General features: G+C 36.6%; 1 protein-coding gene across 6 annotated transcripts in view; it reads right to left on the reverse strand.

The window, feature by feature from the left end:
* lrba (LPS responsive beige-like anchor protein) overlaps nt 1–16398 on the reverse strand; it is a 259976-nt gene that overhangs the window by 59092 nt on the left and 184486 nt on the right. For all 6 annotated transcript variants that reach the window (XM_051892487.1, XM_051892501.1, XM_051892479.1 and 3 more), the window contains exons 40-44: nt 15109–15226; nt 14632–14734; nt 12013–12128; nt 11361–11473; nt 990–1130 (exon numbers count right to left, since the gene is read on the reverse strand). In XM_051892487.1, coding sequence (XP_051748447.1) covers nt 990–1130; nt 11361–11473; nt 12013–12128; nt 14632–14734; nt 15109–15226 — 591 coding nt within the window. The remainder of the gene's footprint in view (nt 1–989; nt 1131–11360; nt 11474–12012; nt 12129–14631; nt 14735–15108; nt 15227–16398) is intronic.

Below are 16398 nucleotides of genomic sequence, written 5' to 3' on the forward strand. Positions count from 1 at the left end.
GGTGCTTGACTGAATTTAATGCCCTCCTTTTCTCTGTCAAGAGCCTCAATATCACGAGGTTGCTGATTTGTGCTATGGTACATGAATTAGGGTGTTTGGTGAAGTGGATTTGGGATAAGCCTGATAATAATGAGATGGGATCAATACAATGGGCCAACAGGGAATGGCAATGAAAGTGAAAAACTGTAACAATTACAGGGATGGCCAGAAATGGGTTAGTGACCTCTAGCTCTCTCTCTTTGTGTGAAGAATTTATAAGGTGAATAGACTATACATTAAAAATAAATTTTAAAAATAAAACACAGGCCTAATTTAAATGCAGAGTAATTGACACTGAACAAAGGATTTGAGAGCTGCAGAAGACTATGGGACTTCATAACTGTAAAACTAATATAGAACTGCATATGCTTGCTCAAAATATTGTGTTATAAACCATGAAGTATTTTTCCTCCAGAGTGCCATGTCTTTGTTCTTTGCAGATATTAGTACACAAAGGATGGAGGGAAGATGAGCAATGTGTTCTGAGTTTGTTAGTATGCAGATAAGGCCTACATTTCAATATAACAATAAATCAACCTGACTGTGCACACACACATGCCCAATTATAAACAACAATTAGTTGCAATGTGTTTCATAACAGATCACATGATGAATGTGTAGCATTTTGCTGCAGCATGAAGAGCACAGAGTCACTGTCTGTTTTAAAACCCTTTTAAAGTGGCAAATCATTTGGACGATTATGATCATGTCCCATTTATTTGTCCTACACAAACAGATTTTATGACAAAATAAACATTAAAGGAAGTAAAATAATGCACTGACAGGCCTTTATCTCTGATGCTATTAAAAAAGATTTAAAAACTGGTATTTTGTTTTGTGCAGTTTGGTGTTAGACAAACTGTTGTGCGTGACATCTGCATGTGACTGTGTGTGTGTGTGTGTGTGTGTGTGTGTGTGTGTGTGTGTGTGTGTGCGTGCATGCAACTTACAGTCCTGAGTAGCCACATCTGAGTAAAGCTGGAGGTGGAATAGTGTGTGCCGTAGTGGAATTTGGGCACCTGCTCATCCTCCCATGTTTCAAAACGTTCTGAGAAGAATGCAGCTCTCTTTGGGTTGAGTGCACCAATGGGCTGTAATGAGAAATGACAACATTTTGGGAATGCACATAAAACTGCATTAAAAAAGCGTATATGTTCAAGAACCAAAGCCATAAACTGTGAAGTTGTTTATCAGAACAAGGCCAACAGGCGTTAAATATGAGAAAAGTAATGTTGGGTTGGGGGTAAAATAATAATTTGTTAATGACAATAATTTATGTAAATAAATTTAAAGCTATTAAGTTTCATTATAGATTAGTAAATGATAGGTTATTTTAAAGATCAATATCTGTGAGTAGCTGTGAAAAATAAAATCTTAGGTTACACTTTATTTCACAGTGTCCCTGTTCCCTGTACTTACTATATTACTAACAGTAAATTATGCATAATTACAAGCAGCTAATCCAAACTAAACCCTAATCCAAGCCCTATAGTAAGTACATGTTGCTAATTAATATTACTCAGTTATACTTAGCTGTATAATTACACTGTAACAAAAACATTTTAAAATGAAGTGTGACCAAATTCTGTTTGTCACCAAACAAAATAATTGTGCCCATTTACACTGCCATTGTTGGCAAAGCAGAAATGTCAGCAGCCATTACTCCAGGCTTCACTGTCATGTGATCCTTCAGAAATTACTCGAATATACTGATTTGATACAGCATTTGATATTTTCAAAAATACAGAATTTATTTGAAATCTCTGTCATTTAATGCATCCTTGCTAAATAGTTAATTTTGAACAGTAAGTGCATATTTGTACATTCATAATGGTGTTACACATTAATAGTAAAGGTTATTTCATAGGGAAGTTCATATGTGGCATTCATATATGGCTAATACTAATCTAATCTTGTCCTGCATTGGGTTGTATTAAAAGCATTGATTAGCTGCTTTAATTCTTTATTGATCTGAAGGAACCCATGGAAGCAGGTCATTATTTAAATACTCATTTATATGTATTGTTATTACCCTGCTGAGTCTTTATTACTCTTGAAAATGACTGCAGCTCTCTGTCTGTCTCTCATTCCTTAGTTCAATCAATAGTAACGGAATGATGAAGTTCCTTGAAATGAGAGTGGGCAGGACAGATTGACCATCTCAATCTCCTTCTCATATCATAGCTCTGTAATGAGGGCCCTCAGCTGTTTTTCTATTGATCACAATGGTACTAGGACAATGCAGTTGTATCTTTTAATGCTCCACTGTGCATATGTGTCCATGTGTGCCGGCATTTATGTGAGATTTAACACTGTGCAACAAGGCCAAGGGCTTTGGGTCTCATTTAAAAATAGAGGTTAATTATGTTCCACTAATTCTAATATAATCGTGATTAAACTACGTCTTGGATTTAATTGGGATTTAAAAAGGAGCACTGTTTAATCAATGTTTGATTGTAAATCATTAAAGCTTGTAATAATTGCCACTGAAATGTAATAGACTCATGCTGCATGCACTCAAATGCAATCCGTGTGTGTGTGTGTGTGTGTGTGTTAAACTGGAATGCAGCCCTGGGCTGACAATGACACACGGTCTGCTCTCTTGTGGCAACTACGGTGAGAACACATACTGAATTAAACATTGCGCGATTTAACTGATTGATTGCGGTAATAACAGGACCCTCATTAAAGAAAGAAAAGGGTGAGCAGGATAAAAAACATCTCTGTCATAGCTCAGTGTGTGTGAGAGAGTGTGTTTCTATGTGAATGTGTAAATTTGTGTGCGCGTATATGAGTGTGTGTTCGTGCGAGCCCCTCGTGTTGTTTACGGCAGTAAATTACCGTCGGAGGCACTCCTGTACAATAGGGTCTCATGACAGTGTCGTTCATCAGGGTTATCCCCATACCCCAGCGCAGTGTGATGGAGTGAACGCACACCACCGACCCTAATACGCTCTGGCAGCACTGCTGAATATTTCTCTAGTGACGGCTCAAATAAATGAGCTGCCCCAATGTTTTTAATTAGACTGCAAATCTGAACAGACTGCCAGTAGCTATCAGTATGCGGACTTCACCACGCCGATCAAAATTCAGGGTTTCTAAGAGGGGAATTCATGAATTGCGATTGATAGCTTTGTTTATTTGCACACGATTCATGAAGGGATTTATTCAAATCAGGTAATAGCACAAACAAATTATACAAAATAGCCCAAAATATGTGCATCCACTGTGATCTAAGCACCTGATTCGACTATTTAAATGCCAGAAGTGTGCTTCACTAGACCTAGATATATACATGGTAATAACATTTCGCTATCATTTGTAACATGATTTGTAACAAATTACTACTGCCATGATGAAAATGTATACAAACCATTCTTTTAAACTTCCACAGGTTGTAACAGGGCTGGGTAAACTGCAGCAGGCAAACATCATAGACATTTGCAAATAAATCCCAAAATATAATAGCCGAAGTAACAAAAAGAATGATAGTGCCTTAAAGCACTTAATATAACTTAAAATAATTGCACTGAAAGTATTTTTATGTATTTTTTTGCACTGAAACACAGCATGCAATGCAAAAGTGCTGCAATGTGGTATATCACTAGATTAACTATGCTAAATGACTAAACACTAAATAAAGAACTTTTTTTTATCTACTTTATCAAAATAAATATGTGAATGAATGAAACTTTGGCATCAGAATTAGGAAGTTTCAGTATTTGTATATGGAGGAAAGACAGAAGCATATATTAGAGAAGGTGTGAATGTGTATCTAGTGCTCAGTTGAAAAGGTAGTAAATGCCGTGATGCAGGGCAAATCAATATGCCATTAACGACATGACTGTGAGGGTATAGAAACAGGTCAATACATTCAGTGTTATTTTTGTTAATGTACAAATATAATATTATGCCTTAGCCAGGACACCTTTTGTTTTATCTGCTACTACACTAGTATAGGATGTTACCCATCATATATTTCTTAATATACTGGATTAAATATTAAATTTCGTATTAGCAAATCATATTTAATTTTCTGTTATCACAATATCACAATTAAAGTCGGCATTAAATGGAAATTCACCCTATTTTCTAAATGCATCTGAATGTTCTTATTGTGAACGATTCAGCCATGAATGTTTACTTTTTTTTTTTTTGAGTTTGTTATTTCTAATCAATGACAGATACACTCTAAAAAATGCTGGGTTAAAAACAACCCAAGTTGGGATGAAAATGGACAAACCCAGCGGTTGGGTTAAATGTTTGCCCTGCTGGGCAGTTTTATTTAAACCAGCTATTGTTTAAAAATTACTATATAGCTGGCTTAAATGAATTCAAAATAGGTTGGAAATCAGACACATAATTACCAGAGGCAACAATAATAATCAAAAGGTGAACATTTATTAATAAGAAATTTAATAAATGTTTATTGATTCATTATTATTTATTAAACTTATTAATAAATGTTCATTTATTAAACATATTAATAAATGTTAATTTCCAGCATACTTTGGGTTCATTTTAAGCAAGCAATACAGTAATTTTTAAACAATAGTTGGTTAAATAAAACTACCCAGCAGGTTGGGCAAACATTTAACCCAACAGCTGGGTTAGTCCATTTTCAACCCAACCTGGGTTGTTTTTTACCCAGCATTTTTAAGAGTATCTTCTACCGATTTGAATTGATTCACAAATTTCAAAAATTTATTTTCTAAAGTGTTACACTTCTTTAACTTTCCAGTAATACTTAAAGTTATTGAAACATTAGAGTTTTATTTATGACAATTAGTCGAAGTGCGAGCACAAATGCCGCCTCTCAGATGCATACGAACCTGAATTCAGTTCTCTTTCACACCTTATTGCGCTTGCATGATCAAATTCACACACAATTATGTCAGAATGCACATTTTGTAGAGTACTCACGTAAACACAGTCTGTTATGTCCTACGCAAACGTAAGAAGTTAGAAGAAAATCGGATGTGTAACAATATATTAGATCCGTGCATTCATTCTTAAAGGGACAGCGGCCTCATAGCGGTTACCGTCGGTTTCATTAATGTTAATAAAAAAAACTCACTGCTTTTGACTGAATCACTTCACATGAATCAATTTATATTTAATTCATACAGTAAAGACTATACAGTGTTTTATTTTTACATTTGATTACTCAATTTATGTAGTATTTCTTACTACATGTTAAATAAACCTAGGCTACTGTACCTGAAAAATGTAGTTTATTTAATGTGTATATTTTTTCTATTGTATTTGTCCTGTTTGTAATTTGCTTCTTTGTTCCTATTGTTAATATCAAAAATAAAATAAAATGACCTGCCTTGCTTTATTACAGAAGACTATTAGTCATGTGTGTAATGATTGCAGTCATATTGGGTTGACTAAAATGGGAAGAAAAACAAAATAAATTTTAAGGTTCACATTTAATTCAGTGGGATTTTTTTCTTCAGGACATTAAACTGTCTACCACAGTCAAATAGGAAAGGTAACACAAATCAGTAAGCTAGAAACAAATTTATGCATACATCAAATTGAAATCTGATTCAAAATCGATTTTTAATCGAATCGTGGCCTCAAGAATCGATTTGAATCGAATCATAAGGTACCAAAAGATTTCCACCCCTACTAATCAAACTTCTCCAATCATTTACTCCACTTAAATCAAGTCCCTTTCTTACAGTTAACTGCAAATTTGAATTCAGATCTGCCTCCATCCAATCGACAGCTAATGGATAGAACCAAGTTTAAGCCCTACATTTTTTTCTTTGTGATAGTCCATTTCACTTGGATGCACATAAGGTCACAATATAGAATAAATAAATAAATGAATAACCTTGCTACTTCCGTAACATCCATGACTTTAAATGAACAGAGGAATAATATTTTTGTTCCCATTTACTATGTGATCCATTTGGTAAGCTCACTCAGTTGTGTCAGTTTTGTTCTTTCTGGCTGCAGTGATAACTCTGGCTGCACCAGATGTCATGAAGAGGTTAGAGTTTATGATAAGAAAGCCAGTGGGGTCATAACGATGAGACAAAAGGAACATAAATTCATGAAGCACATTCCTCTGCCCGCAGGAAAGACAGTGCATGTGACACAGCGTCTATGGCAATTTCACCTCGCTGTGTAAAAGGTCCCACATGACCTGCTTCTATCAAAGCAGTGCTGGGATGTGGCATACGCAGACGACAAGAGAGCAGGAGGGGTTAAGGACAAAAAGAGGAAAGACACACAGCTTATACAATGTTCAGATGGCCTTCACAGGCAAGACTGTGTTGTCATGGTCTACTGGCCATACACTGATATTGCCTATGTCAACAGCATGAATAAAGCAGTTGTAATAAAGATTGTTGAGATTTGCTGTTGTTCGCTGTAGAGGGTGGGGTGGGCTCTTGCTCGGCCTCCGTTTTTCCCTAAGGCTTGAAAGCTTGACTGAACATAAAGGCAAGGCTGTCAAAACTCGAGAGAGAGTTTGAGGGAGGGAGGGAATGAGAGAGAAACAAAGGCGAGGGTGATGTAGGACGGTTTATAGGACTGTTGTCTTTTAACCTAGTGGGAAGAAGCCATTGCAAAGAAACAGCACAGGGGAAGAACAAATTAATAAATAAATAAAGAGATATGCTCCAAGCTGTGTGCTGGCCACAGATGTGAGTGTCTCTGTGTATATTTATTTGTCCAAGTATGTATTGGGTGAAAGATAACTGTCTGCCACTCAAATGTAATCTTATGATTATATGTATGTTTTTTTTTTTTTTTTAGTGTGGTTTTACTTACATTTCCATAGACACTGTAATGTACAGTATTGATATGAACAACACTAAAACGTAAATTATTTACGTATGAACAAATGTGTATGAATCCTTATTCATGAATATTAAAATCATGGATGGCATTAATATTTTGATTCCATTGTTTTCATCTATCATAGCAATGGCTTTATGTTTTAGTCGCATTTATTAAATGCAGTTTACTCATCTATTTAATATGAAATGGTAACATTTTGTTCTATTCTGTGTAACTTCTGCTGCAAACTTGTTTCGAAGGATTACATAATGTTAAACAACACCACTTTAAAGCTTTAAAAGGAATACCATTTCTGTAATCATTTAACCATTATTTATAATGTAATATTTATTTTTTGTTCACCGTGGGACACAAAGGGCATTTTCTCAGTATAGTCCTATGCTGTGACTGACAATATAACCATAAAACACATAAATTCACAAATTTAATCAATTTTATTTTGTGTGGTGTAATCCAAATCTTTTAGAATCCATATTTTGAGGAACAGACCTAAATTCAAGCCTTTATTTAGTGATCTTCATCTTCATTTTCAGTAGCGACCATAAATGTCAAATCCCGCACTGGTTATACATTTAAAAATTGCCACCTCAAGATCTGCTTTGTCACAGATTGCAACATGCCGTGTTTTGGTTGGTCGTTTGAATGAGAAATGCGAGCCTTCACGGAGTGGATCGGAATAATATTTTCAGAGACTAATAACTTAAATTCAGACATTACAGATTTTATATACAAGGCAATACTGAAAATCTTGTAATTATATCCGTTATATACTGCAGAGACCTATATTGTACCTAAAAAAACATGGTGCTTGCCGGATCTGAATTGGTAAAACACTGAGACAATTCTTTGCTAAAGGCAATGCAGAAGATACAGATAGCATCATACATATAAATCTCCACTGGAGAGCAATACGTGAGCAATGATCTCAAACGAAAGACAGTAAGGGTGACTTCTGAAACCTCATGGTTCTTTTTGCACAGGAATTCATCTTCCATTATCTCTCAGTCCTTTGTTTTCCTGCCTCTTAGAACTGATTTATTCTGCCATTTTGGGTCAGAGTGGACACTCGTTCGATCATCTGAGCTCTAAAAGTAATCCTCTGTCCTCCTTCCATTGGCCACCATTACATAAAATTGATGGTCATTTTTGAGGCAGTGACTGGCAAGATTTCACAAGCACTTTTAAAGTGGAGTTTGAGGGTGGAGGCATTTTAAAACAACTTTTGTCCTGCAACTCAATTACCCAAATGGTGCAATGCAAGTAAAGAGCATTCTTTTGGAGGAGTGCCCCCCAGCTCCTTGACATGAAATATTTATCAGGTCTACACTGAAAAAGGAGCTCTTCAAGACACTGGTTTTGAAATACAAACATAAGTGAAACACATTTAATTAAAATGATGATAACCATCATCATCAGGACAAAACAGATCAGATTGAAATAGCATGTTCTATCTTCTGGCTAATCCTGGTTAATCACTGTCACTTCAGCAAAGCAGCTATTAGTAGTTCAGGGGTAAACTCGCTACACAACAATCGATTGCAATTAGACCAAGGTCAGGACCACAGAATGATCAACCAGGAGAACAACCTCGATTCACTAGCCTGACGTATTTGAGTCTGAGTCCTGATTTAGGAGAACACTGTCCTTGTTTGAATAGCTGTAATGTGGATTAGGAGAAAAGGCAACCAAAATTTAACCACAGATTGTTGTAATATGCTATATTATAGCGTAAGATACAGTATATCTCAGGGCTCATCAACTAGCGGCCCGCGGGCCAAATCCAGCCCGCCAATCATCTTCATCCTGCCCGCAGCACCCAATCTCCCTCCTCCTCTTTTCCTGGTGGTGCGGCTAAATTTGGTTAGATACGTGGCCGCAGTGGCGCCTGCAGCTGTACGGCTATATACGCACTGTTCGTACCATGCACGCTCCTCTGACTGACCTGAGAAATGTTTTCCGTGCGAATATTTCAGCAGTTATTATGTGTGTCCCGTATTTCTGTCGACTGAACCAGCGATACCTATCATTCGTGAATTAATTATTCTTTTGTCTCGATTCTTTCTTTTCCTGTGAATTGGCCAAACGCGCTTGCATAATGATCTGAAAAGATTCGGATTCATTCGGACCGCTCTGTCACTGCATCATCTGTAGTTGTTTCTTGGTCAATAATAACAAATACAGAACAAATAGCGCTGATTTCAGGTGTTTCACTAGTTTACTTTGAACTACGCAGCACGGCCCCGTGGATAACGGAACGAAATCTTAAAGGAGCTGCGTTTATTCCCGGATACCATTATTAAACAGCATTGCGACATCTAGTGAGAAGCATTTAAATTCAACACATACCTCTTGTTTACAAATTACAAATCACTCGATGGTTAAACTAGTTTTAAAACGGATGAAACAGCCTCAACATTCCCAACCAGACTGATGAGGAAAACAGGAGAAACATGCCATGAAAAACACTTTTAAATCCCAAAATCACCACCCTTACAAACATTTACCATAAATGAACTGTAGTAAATATACCATGGTTTGTGGAAATGTGGAATATTTATATTGAAAACTATGTTATAGCCATTTATATTGCAAAATATTTATTAGGTAGGGGAATGTAATTCATGTCTTTGTTAAGGTGTAGTTTGTACCTGTGTTTATGCGTTTTTTTATAGGCCTATATAACATATCATAATATAATATAATTTGACAGTGGTAGAGAGTAGCCATATATGGTTTTAGCTGTGGTTACCAAGTCTCACTGTGAGAATATTTTCATTTAAGCCTAATAATTAATAAAATAATTTTTACCAATAAGACCCCCCTCCCCCCACCTGATTTGATAATCCGGCCCTCGAATGAAACTTCTTGAAGAGCCTAGGTATATCTAATCATCATATGTATGTTAACACATTCAATATACAGTGGGGTCTAAAATTCAGTCCATACTGAACCTCTGGAATACCAAAAAAAAAAGAATTTTGAAACATTTAAAACCAACGTTAAGACATAAAATTAATAATAATAATAATAATAATAATAATAATAATAATAAAATTAACATGCTGCACTATTACACTTCTACAGAAAACTATTCAAAGAGAAGAATTTTCACCAGTGGTACAGTATGTATACCAGTACCACTTTTGTCTAATTTAAAAAAAAAAAATCTGTTTCAAAATTTGTCAAAACACTAATGGGGTAAAATATGCATCAATTTAAAAAAAAAAAGTAACAGTAAAAGACATTTATCATTTTTCAAAAGATTTCTATTTCAATTAAATAATCCAATTCTTTTGAACTTTAAATTTATCAAAGAATCCTGAAATAATCTGTTTTTTCATAAAAATATTAGGCAACACAACCGTTTTCAATATCGATAATAACAAGAAATGTTACTTGAGCACCATATTAAAATGATTTCGGAAGGATCATGTGACACTGAAGACGGGAGTAATGGCTGTTGAAAATTCAAATTGAAAACTGAAAAATGATATTTCACAATCTTACTGTTTTTACGATATTTTTGATTAAATAAATGCAGCCTTGGTCTTACCGACCCCAAACTTTTGAATGTTAGTGTACATCTTATTTGCCACCACTGAATTGCAGCATATTTACTTATATATATATATATATATCACGATTATATCAAACATCTCTTCAGTATAACCATCAACGTCCCTGGCCAGTAATATGATTTCACACCACCTAAAGTTCTGTTTTTAAAAGAAAAGAGTGTAAGAACAGTGTATGCAACTCATACTGTTGAATCAAGAAGAGACCAAAAAAAAATGTTATCGGCAAAAGATATAAATCCTGCTGAACTTCCTTCAAATGGTGTGATACAATTTAAGATACCTATGTATTGAGCGAGAGACTGAGAAAGACAAAGGCAGGTCTGGTGTTCCCAGCAGTGAGCTGTGTCAGTCTATCTGTGTGGTTAGCTCAAGTACTACTACGCTCATTAATTAGCTCCTTAGGGAGGCTGGCTGGCTAACGGGAATGGGGGAGGAGGTGAGAGGCGGGATGTAGGGGGCTTCTGAGGGGTTGATTGAGGGGGAGAGGGGAGGAGGAGAGACACGGGCCCATTATCTGACTTGTCTGCGGTTGAGGGTGCCTGGCATGAGGTGACGTGCACGTGGCCGCAAGCGCTTTACTACATGTACGGTCAGACTCACAGTGATGAGTCTAGAGCGGCAGTCATTCCCTCCCTCACTAGACAGTTACGTCTGTCTATCAGGCTCAGCCTCATCGTTAAAGCTGCCGGACAGGGTTCACACACAAATACTCCCGTGTATTCGTGTTTTCAAAACTTTACTTCAGACATGTCCTTCAATCTTTGAATCTACAGGAGTTCTCTGAGGTCCAGGTTGTTGGCTCAAAGTGTTTGTTTGTGTGTGTGTGTGTGTGTGTGTGTGAGTGTGAGTGTGTGTGAGTGTGAGTGTGAGTGTGTGTGTGTGTGTGTGTGTGTGTGTGTGTGTGTCATGTGGTCATGTGTTTACCTTGGACAGATCTCTGTAGTTACTGGGCAGGGTGAGGTCGAGATCTTCACTGTCGTAGTTAGTGATTACCCAGGGGAACACAGGATACTGGTTCAGATCATTATATGTACGGCCTGAAACACAAGGAGTGTCAAAACACATTTCCTTGAGTCTTGTTACCATTATCATGACCATGATTTCACTTTGTCATCATGTCCCTTAATTACATAGAGTCCCTTAAATAGAGTCACTGAAATTTTGCGAAGTTGTAAATACAAAGATTATTGTACACTTTACAAGAGAAACTATTCAATACAATAAAATTTCAAGTTTACTTCAGTGTTACTTGCCGTTTCTTTGTAATTGTCTATTATTATTCATTTACTAACAATGAGTGAAAACTGTTTCTACATCCATTATTTTTCAGTGTACCGTGACTGAAGAAACAGTATCTACAGGGTACAGCTAACATCTATTAGTTTTAGTTTCAGAGACGTGGCCTTTCAGTATTTGTCCAAATTCCTTTCCAATCTTTATAAGTTGTCTAACTCTATGTCCTAAAGGCATGACAATATTTCATTTGCAGGGCAAAGGTGTTTTTCATTCATTAGTACATTCAGCTGGAGAACGTCTGGTGATGGATGGTGACCATTCAGGTATCATTGGTTTTTACCTGAAATGGTGTTGAGGAACATGAGGTACTCAAAGTTGGAGATCTCTCGTCTTTGCCAACGCTGGGTCATGTTGGAGGCCTTGAAGAGCTGTTTCGGGCTGGCCAGAGAGATCCGCCTGTCAGAGAAAGAAAAACTACATTCAGAAATTCAAAGAGTAACCTGAAATGTGAGTCTTTGCCAATCAGTTGATTTACAATATGCCATTTAATGTGACATTTCAAATATAAGAAATCCAAATTAAGCATTTGTTTTCAGTGTATTTTATAATATAGCCTATAAACTATTGTACACAGTATGGCATAAGCCACACATAAAATTTAGTGAATGAAAATACTTATTTTAATAATTTGATGGAAATATAGAAAAATAGTAATATACAGTAGTCTTTAACTGATCTAGTAATCTGTTGGCTAATTTCTTTACCACTCGGACAGAGAAAAGTATCTTTTGTTTCAGCATCTATCCACTTTGACGATCATGATTTTTTAATCCCATGTCACAGGCCTACAAATAAATGGCACAGAGTAATTTTCAGTTTCTTCAGAATTTTGTGATTGGCTTAAACATTTTTTACATGCCATTCAGAACACTGTATCTTTGTTCATGCTCAAACAGTTATGAAAAACAATACATCTTATCCCACAATACATCAATTCGGGACTTTTACAGCATTTTGCTGGCTTATGAAGTTGCCGGAAAAGTTTCATTTCAACAACAGATCCCCAGTCACACATCATGACTTCTAAACAGAAAACTAAATCTATGGAAAATTGCTTTCATGCAACATTTGCATAAAAATAGACATAGTATAATTAGCCATTTTGCACCAATGAAAATACATACCAAAGAAGCCAATTTTCAAATACTACAGGACTGATACAAACAGTGAAACATTCCAGCACTGTTATATGAAATATCGCTCAGCCAATCAGATTCAGAATCAATGAGAAACTAACTCTTCTAGAATTCTGAATATATATCCTACATCCAAATCCAGACATGAACACAGACACACAATGGCATTATGGGTAATGTGGGAACCTGTTAAGTGAACATGCACAGTGCAAGCAAATATGTGGACACTAAAATAAATGACTCTCCATCCAATTAAAACAAAGCGAAATTAGAGAATTCATCACTGTCACCCAGCGTGATTACAGTCATTAGGCCTCTCTGAAGTTTCCACTGCCCTTTGCCCCTCCTAACACAGAGGCAACGCTGTGACAGCGCTAAGGAAATGCCACACGAATGTTAGCAGAGGGGCAGTGAATTCATGGCGGGAGAGGGCGGTCTGTAATGGTCAATACCTCTGCACGTCATACATTCTTAAATAGCCACACAAAAACCCCTCTGATCAATATTGACTATATTCTGTTACCCCATAGTTATTCAATTTCAATGAATGTTTACTTTTAATAATAAAACTGATTTAGAAGGATATTGCGATGGAATTTCAAACTTTTCTTTAGACGAACTACAACTGTAGCAGTGTGTGTTTCCTGTGTTCCAAGTCTGCCCTGCAGGCTCTGCACTCGCCCCTGTATTTATTTCTCAGTTGGGGAGATAAATAAATGATGTGAATTGTGTTTGTGCGAAGGTAATTAGGCAGTGTTACAGCCGCCCCCACACCATACACACATTAACACATACAAACAAGCAGTGTTAGGCCAGAAATATACTTGTACGCAAACGTAGAACCAAATGCTTGGCCAACAGATTGCAAGTGCAGAACTGAGCGACCATGAGCAAAGATGGCAGAAAGTAGGGCTGTGTGATTAATCAAAATCTTAATAAAATTGCAATGTGAGCATGCACGATTTCTAAACTGCAGAAAACATAATTTTTCCACCAGCCCCCTTAGTGTATAATCTGAATGCAGCGTGCCTAAATCTAGTGCGAGAACAGAAAAGAGCGGGTTTACCATTTCGACAAGGAAGAAAGCACATACTGTAACAAGAGAAGGTGAATTCAGGGCAGGATAAAGACTTGGCCAAAAAAAAAAATTAACATCTGTTGTTTGGGATATTTTGGATACAGGAGAGATGATGTATCTTAGAGCCAGGTCATTTGCAAGACCTGTCAAACTATCATTGCGGCAAAACAGAGTAAAGGCTATTAATCTAGAATGCAGTTAAAAACATGAGAAGCAGGTCTAGAGATACGTTTTTTTAAAAGTTGAGCACTGTGTCATGCGTGACATGCTGCAAAAGACATGAGCGCAATGGTTAAAGACGTCTGTCTAGCACGTTTACACACGCATTCCAAACCAGGTGAACAAAAATATAGTATAATACAGGCATTTGCGAACTGCACAACATACAAAAATAATTCAAGAAGGCATAGAGAAATAACCAGTGCTGTCACATATAATTTATGCAAAGATATGTTGATCGCAAATATCGTCAATAAAACCGGCTTCCAAAAAAAATCATGCAGACAAGTATGTGTATAAGGAAATATTGTTTAAAAATCACAATATTGATCAAACCATCGTGATAGTAATTTTTTTGTCCGTATCGCACAGCCCTAGCAGAAAGATGGCAGACTTCAAATCACATACTTCCGGGAGGTCCCACACAAGTTGTGCAAGTGTCATTGAGATGAAATGCAGCTCATACCTGGTCTGAGGAAGGCCAAAATTCGTGCCGACTCCAACTCTGGGGAGACAATGCACCACCTTTTTCACTGTGGCCGCATCAGGGAAGTTCAACATGATCGCCGCTGTAGGGAGGAGTGAGAATTTAACATACTTCATTCACTGCGTGCAAATAAAAAGTAGAATTTTTAGTAGAGTTTTAGTAGAGGAGTCATGTCAAAAACTCAAAATTTTAATACATTTTTTAAATTAAATAATTAAATAAATAATTCTAATTAAAATATATATATAAAAAAATCCATTTTTTATTCTCTGAGGTTGACATTGTTAGTAAAGGGTTTTTTTTAAAAAATAAATAAATTAATAATTGTTTTTTGAAACTCTGGAGTTTTGAATCATGCTTTCTATAGTATAACAATCTCCTCAAAAAATAAATTTTGATTCCTCATAATATGACCCCCTTTAAGATTTTCCAAAACAGCAACTGATCAAAGCTTACTCCTGTTGGCCATGAAGACCTCCAGCGCTGTGTTCTGTAGCAGATAGCGCCGAGAGAAAATTGCTCTGATCTCTGTGAACTGCCATTTCCCATGCAAGCCTTCTGTGTAGGCTAAAATCTGTACAGGAGACACAAACAAAGACAACTGATCAGAGAAAATATAAAAAATAAAGGGAATATGAGTAAGAAACCAGCAGAGCAGAGGGAAGGTTTCAGTTCATTTATCACCCATAGCTCATGCTCAGGGTAGCAGTGCAGGATTAATGTGTATTATTGATCAGTCCTCATGAAAAAGAGATGCTTTAAGCGCTAAAATGATCCCCATTCAGACACACACTGAAGGGGAGCAGGAAGGCCACAGTTCACTAAAAGGTAATCAGTACCAAGAGAACTGCAAATCTATCAGTATTTTCCCTTCAAGTTGGTGTGAGCGAGACATGGTTTTATCATGTGTTGCTGCTGCGCAATCATCACACTTTCATTGCTCAGAAAATATAAGAACTGCTAAAAACAATTGTTCAGAAAGTGCAAGAAATGTTGAAAACAAAATGCTAGAAAAATATTACCATTATTCTCTAATTATAATATTATTATAATTTATACATTATAAATTTATTTATATAAACAGTTGGCAAAATAAATATTCTTATTTTTGTTGCTGACATCAAATTCTACAATATGTTGTTGCATATTTTTCTGGTTGGTAAAAGCAACCAAATTTGGCTCCCGACTACGGCAAGTTGATTCTGGTTTCTGGTTATTTGTGAGACAACAGAGAGAAAGACGACTGTAGTATCATTTTGCATTCACATATGCTCAGCTGCGTCAAACACTCTAGTCTTATCTTAAGACTCTACTTATCTGTTTCTTTTCCTCTACATGCTCAATATTTTCTCACATTTCTAATTTAGCTTAATCACAAATTGGTTGTTAGAACAGAAGAGGAGAAAGAGACCACCACACCTGATCTGTGGGGCTCTGATTAGGGCGAATAAACAGCTGAGTTTATCAAACATTCAGATCTTCCTGTAGCAAGGCTAACCACTGATATGCACTCATTAATGAGAGAAAGGGAAGAGGATAGAAGAAGAGAGAAATAGAGGGGCAGCAGCTGTGCTGTGTGCTGAGAGCAATGTCACTGCTCCTGTCTGCTCTGCAGACTCACTTCAAAGTCTCCGGAGTTCAATTAAATGTGGATTAAGGTCGTTCCACCGCCCCAGTAACGCTGCCGTTCGCCACCGCAAACTCCCTGACAAGCGGCATGTGAGACGGCCCTGCTCTCCTATTTAT

The sequence above is a fragment of the Ctenopharyngodon idella genome, chromosome 1 (assembly GCF_019924925.1).
Source record: "Ctenopharyngodon idella isolate HZGC_01 chromosome 1, HZGC01, whole genome shotgun sequence".
Lineage (NCBI taxonomy): Eukaryota > Metazoa > Chordata > Actinopteri > Cypriniformes > Xenocyprididae > Ctenopharyngodon > Ctenopharyngodon idella.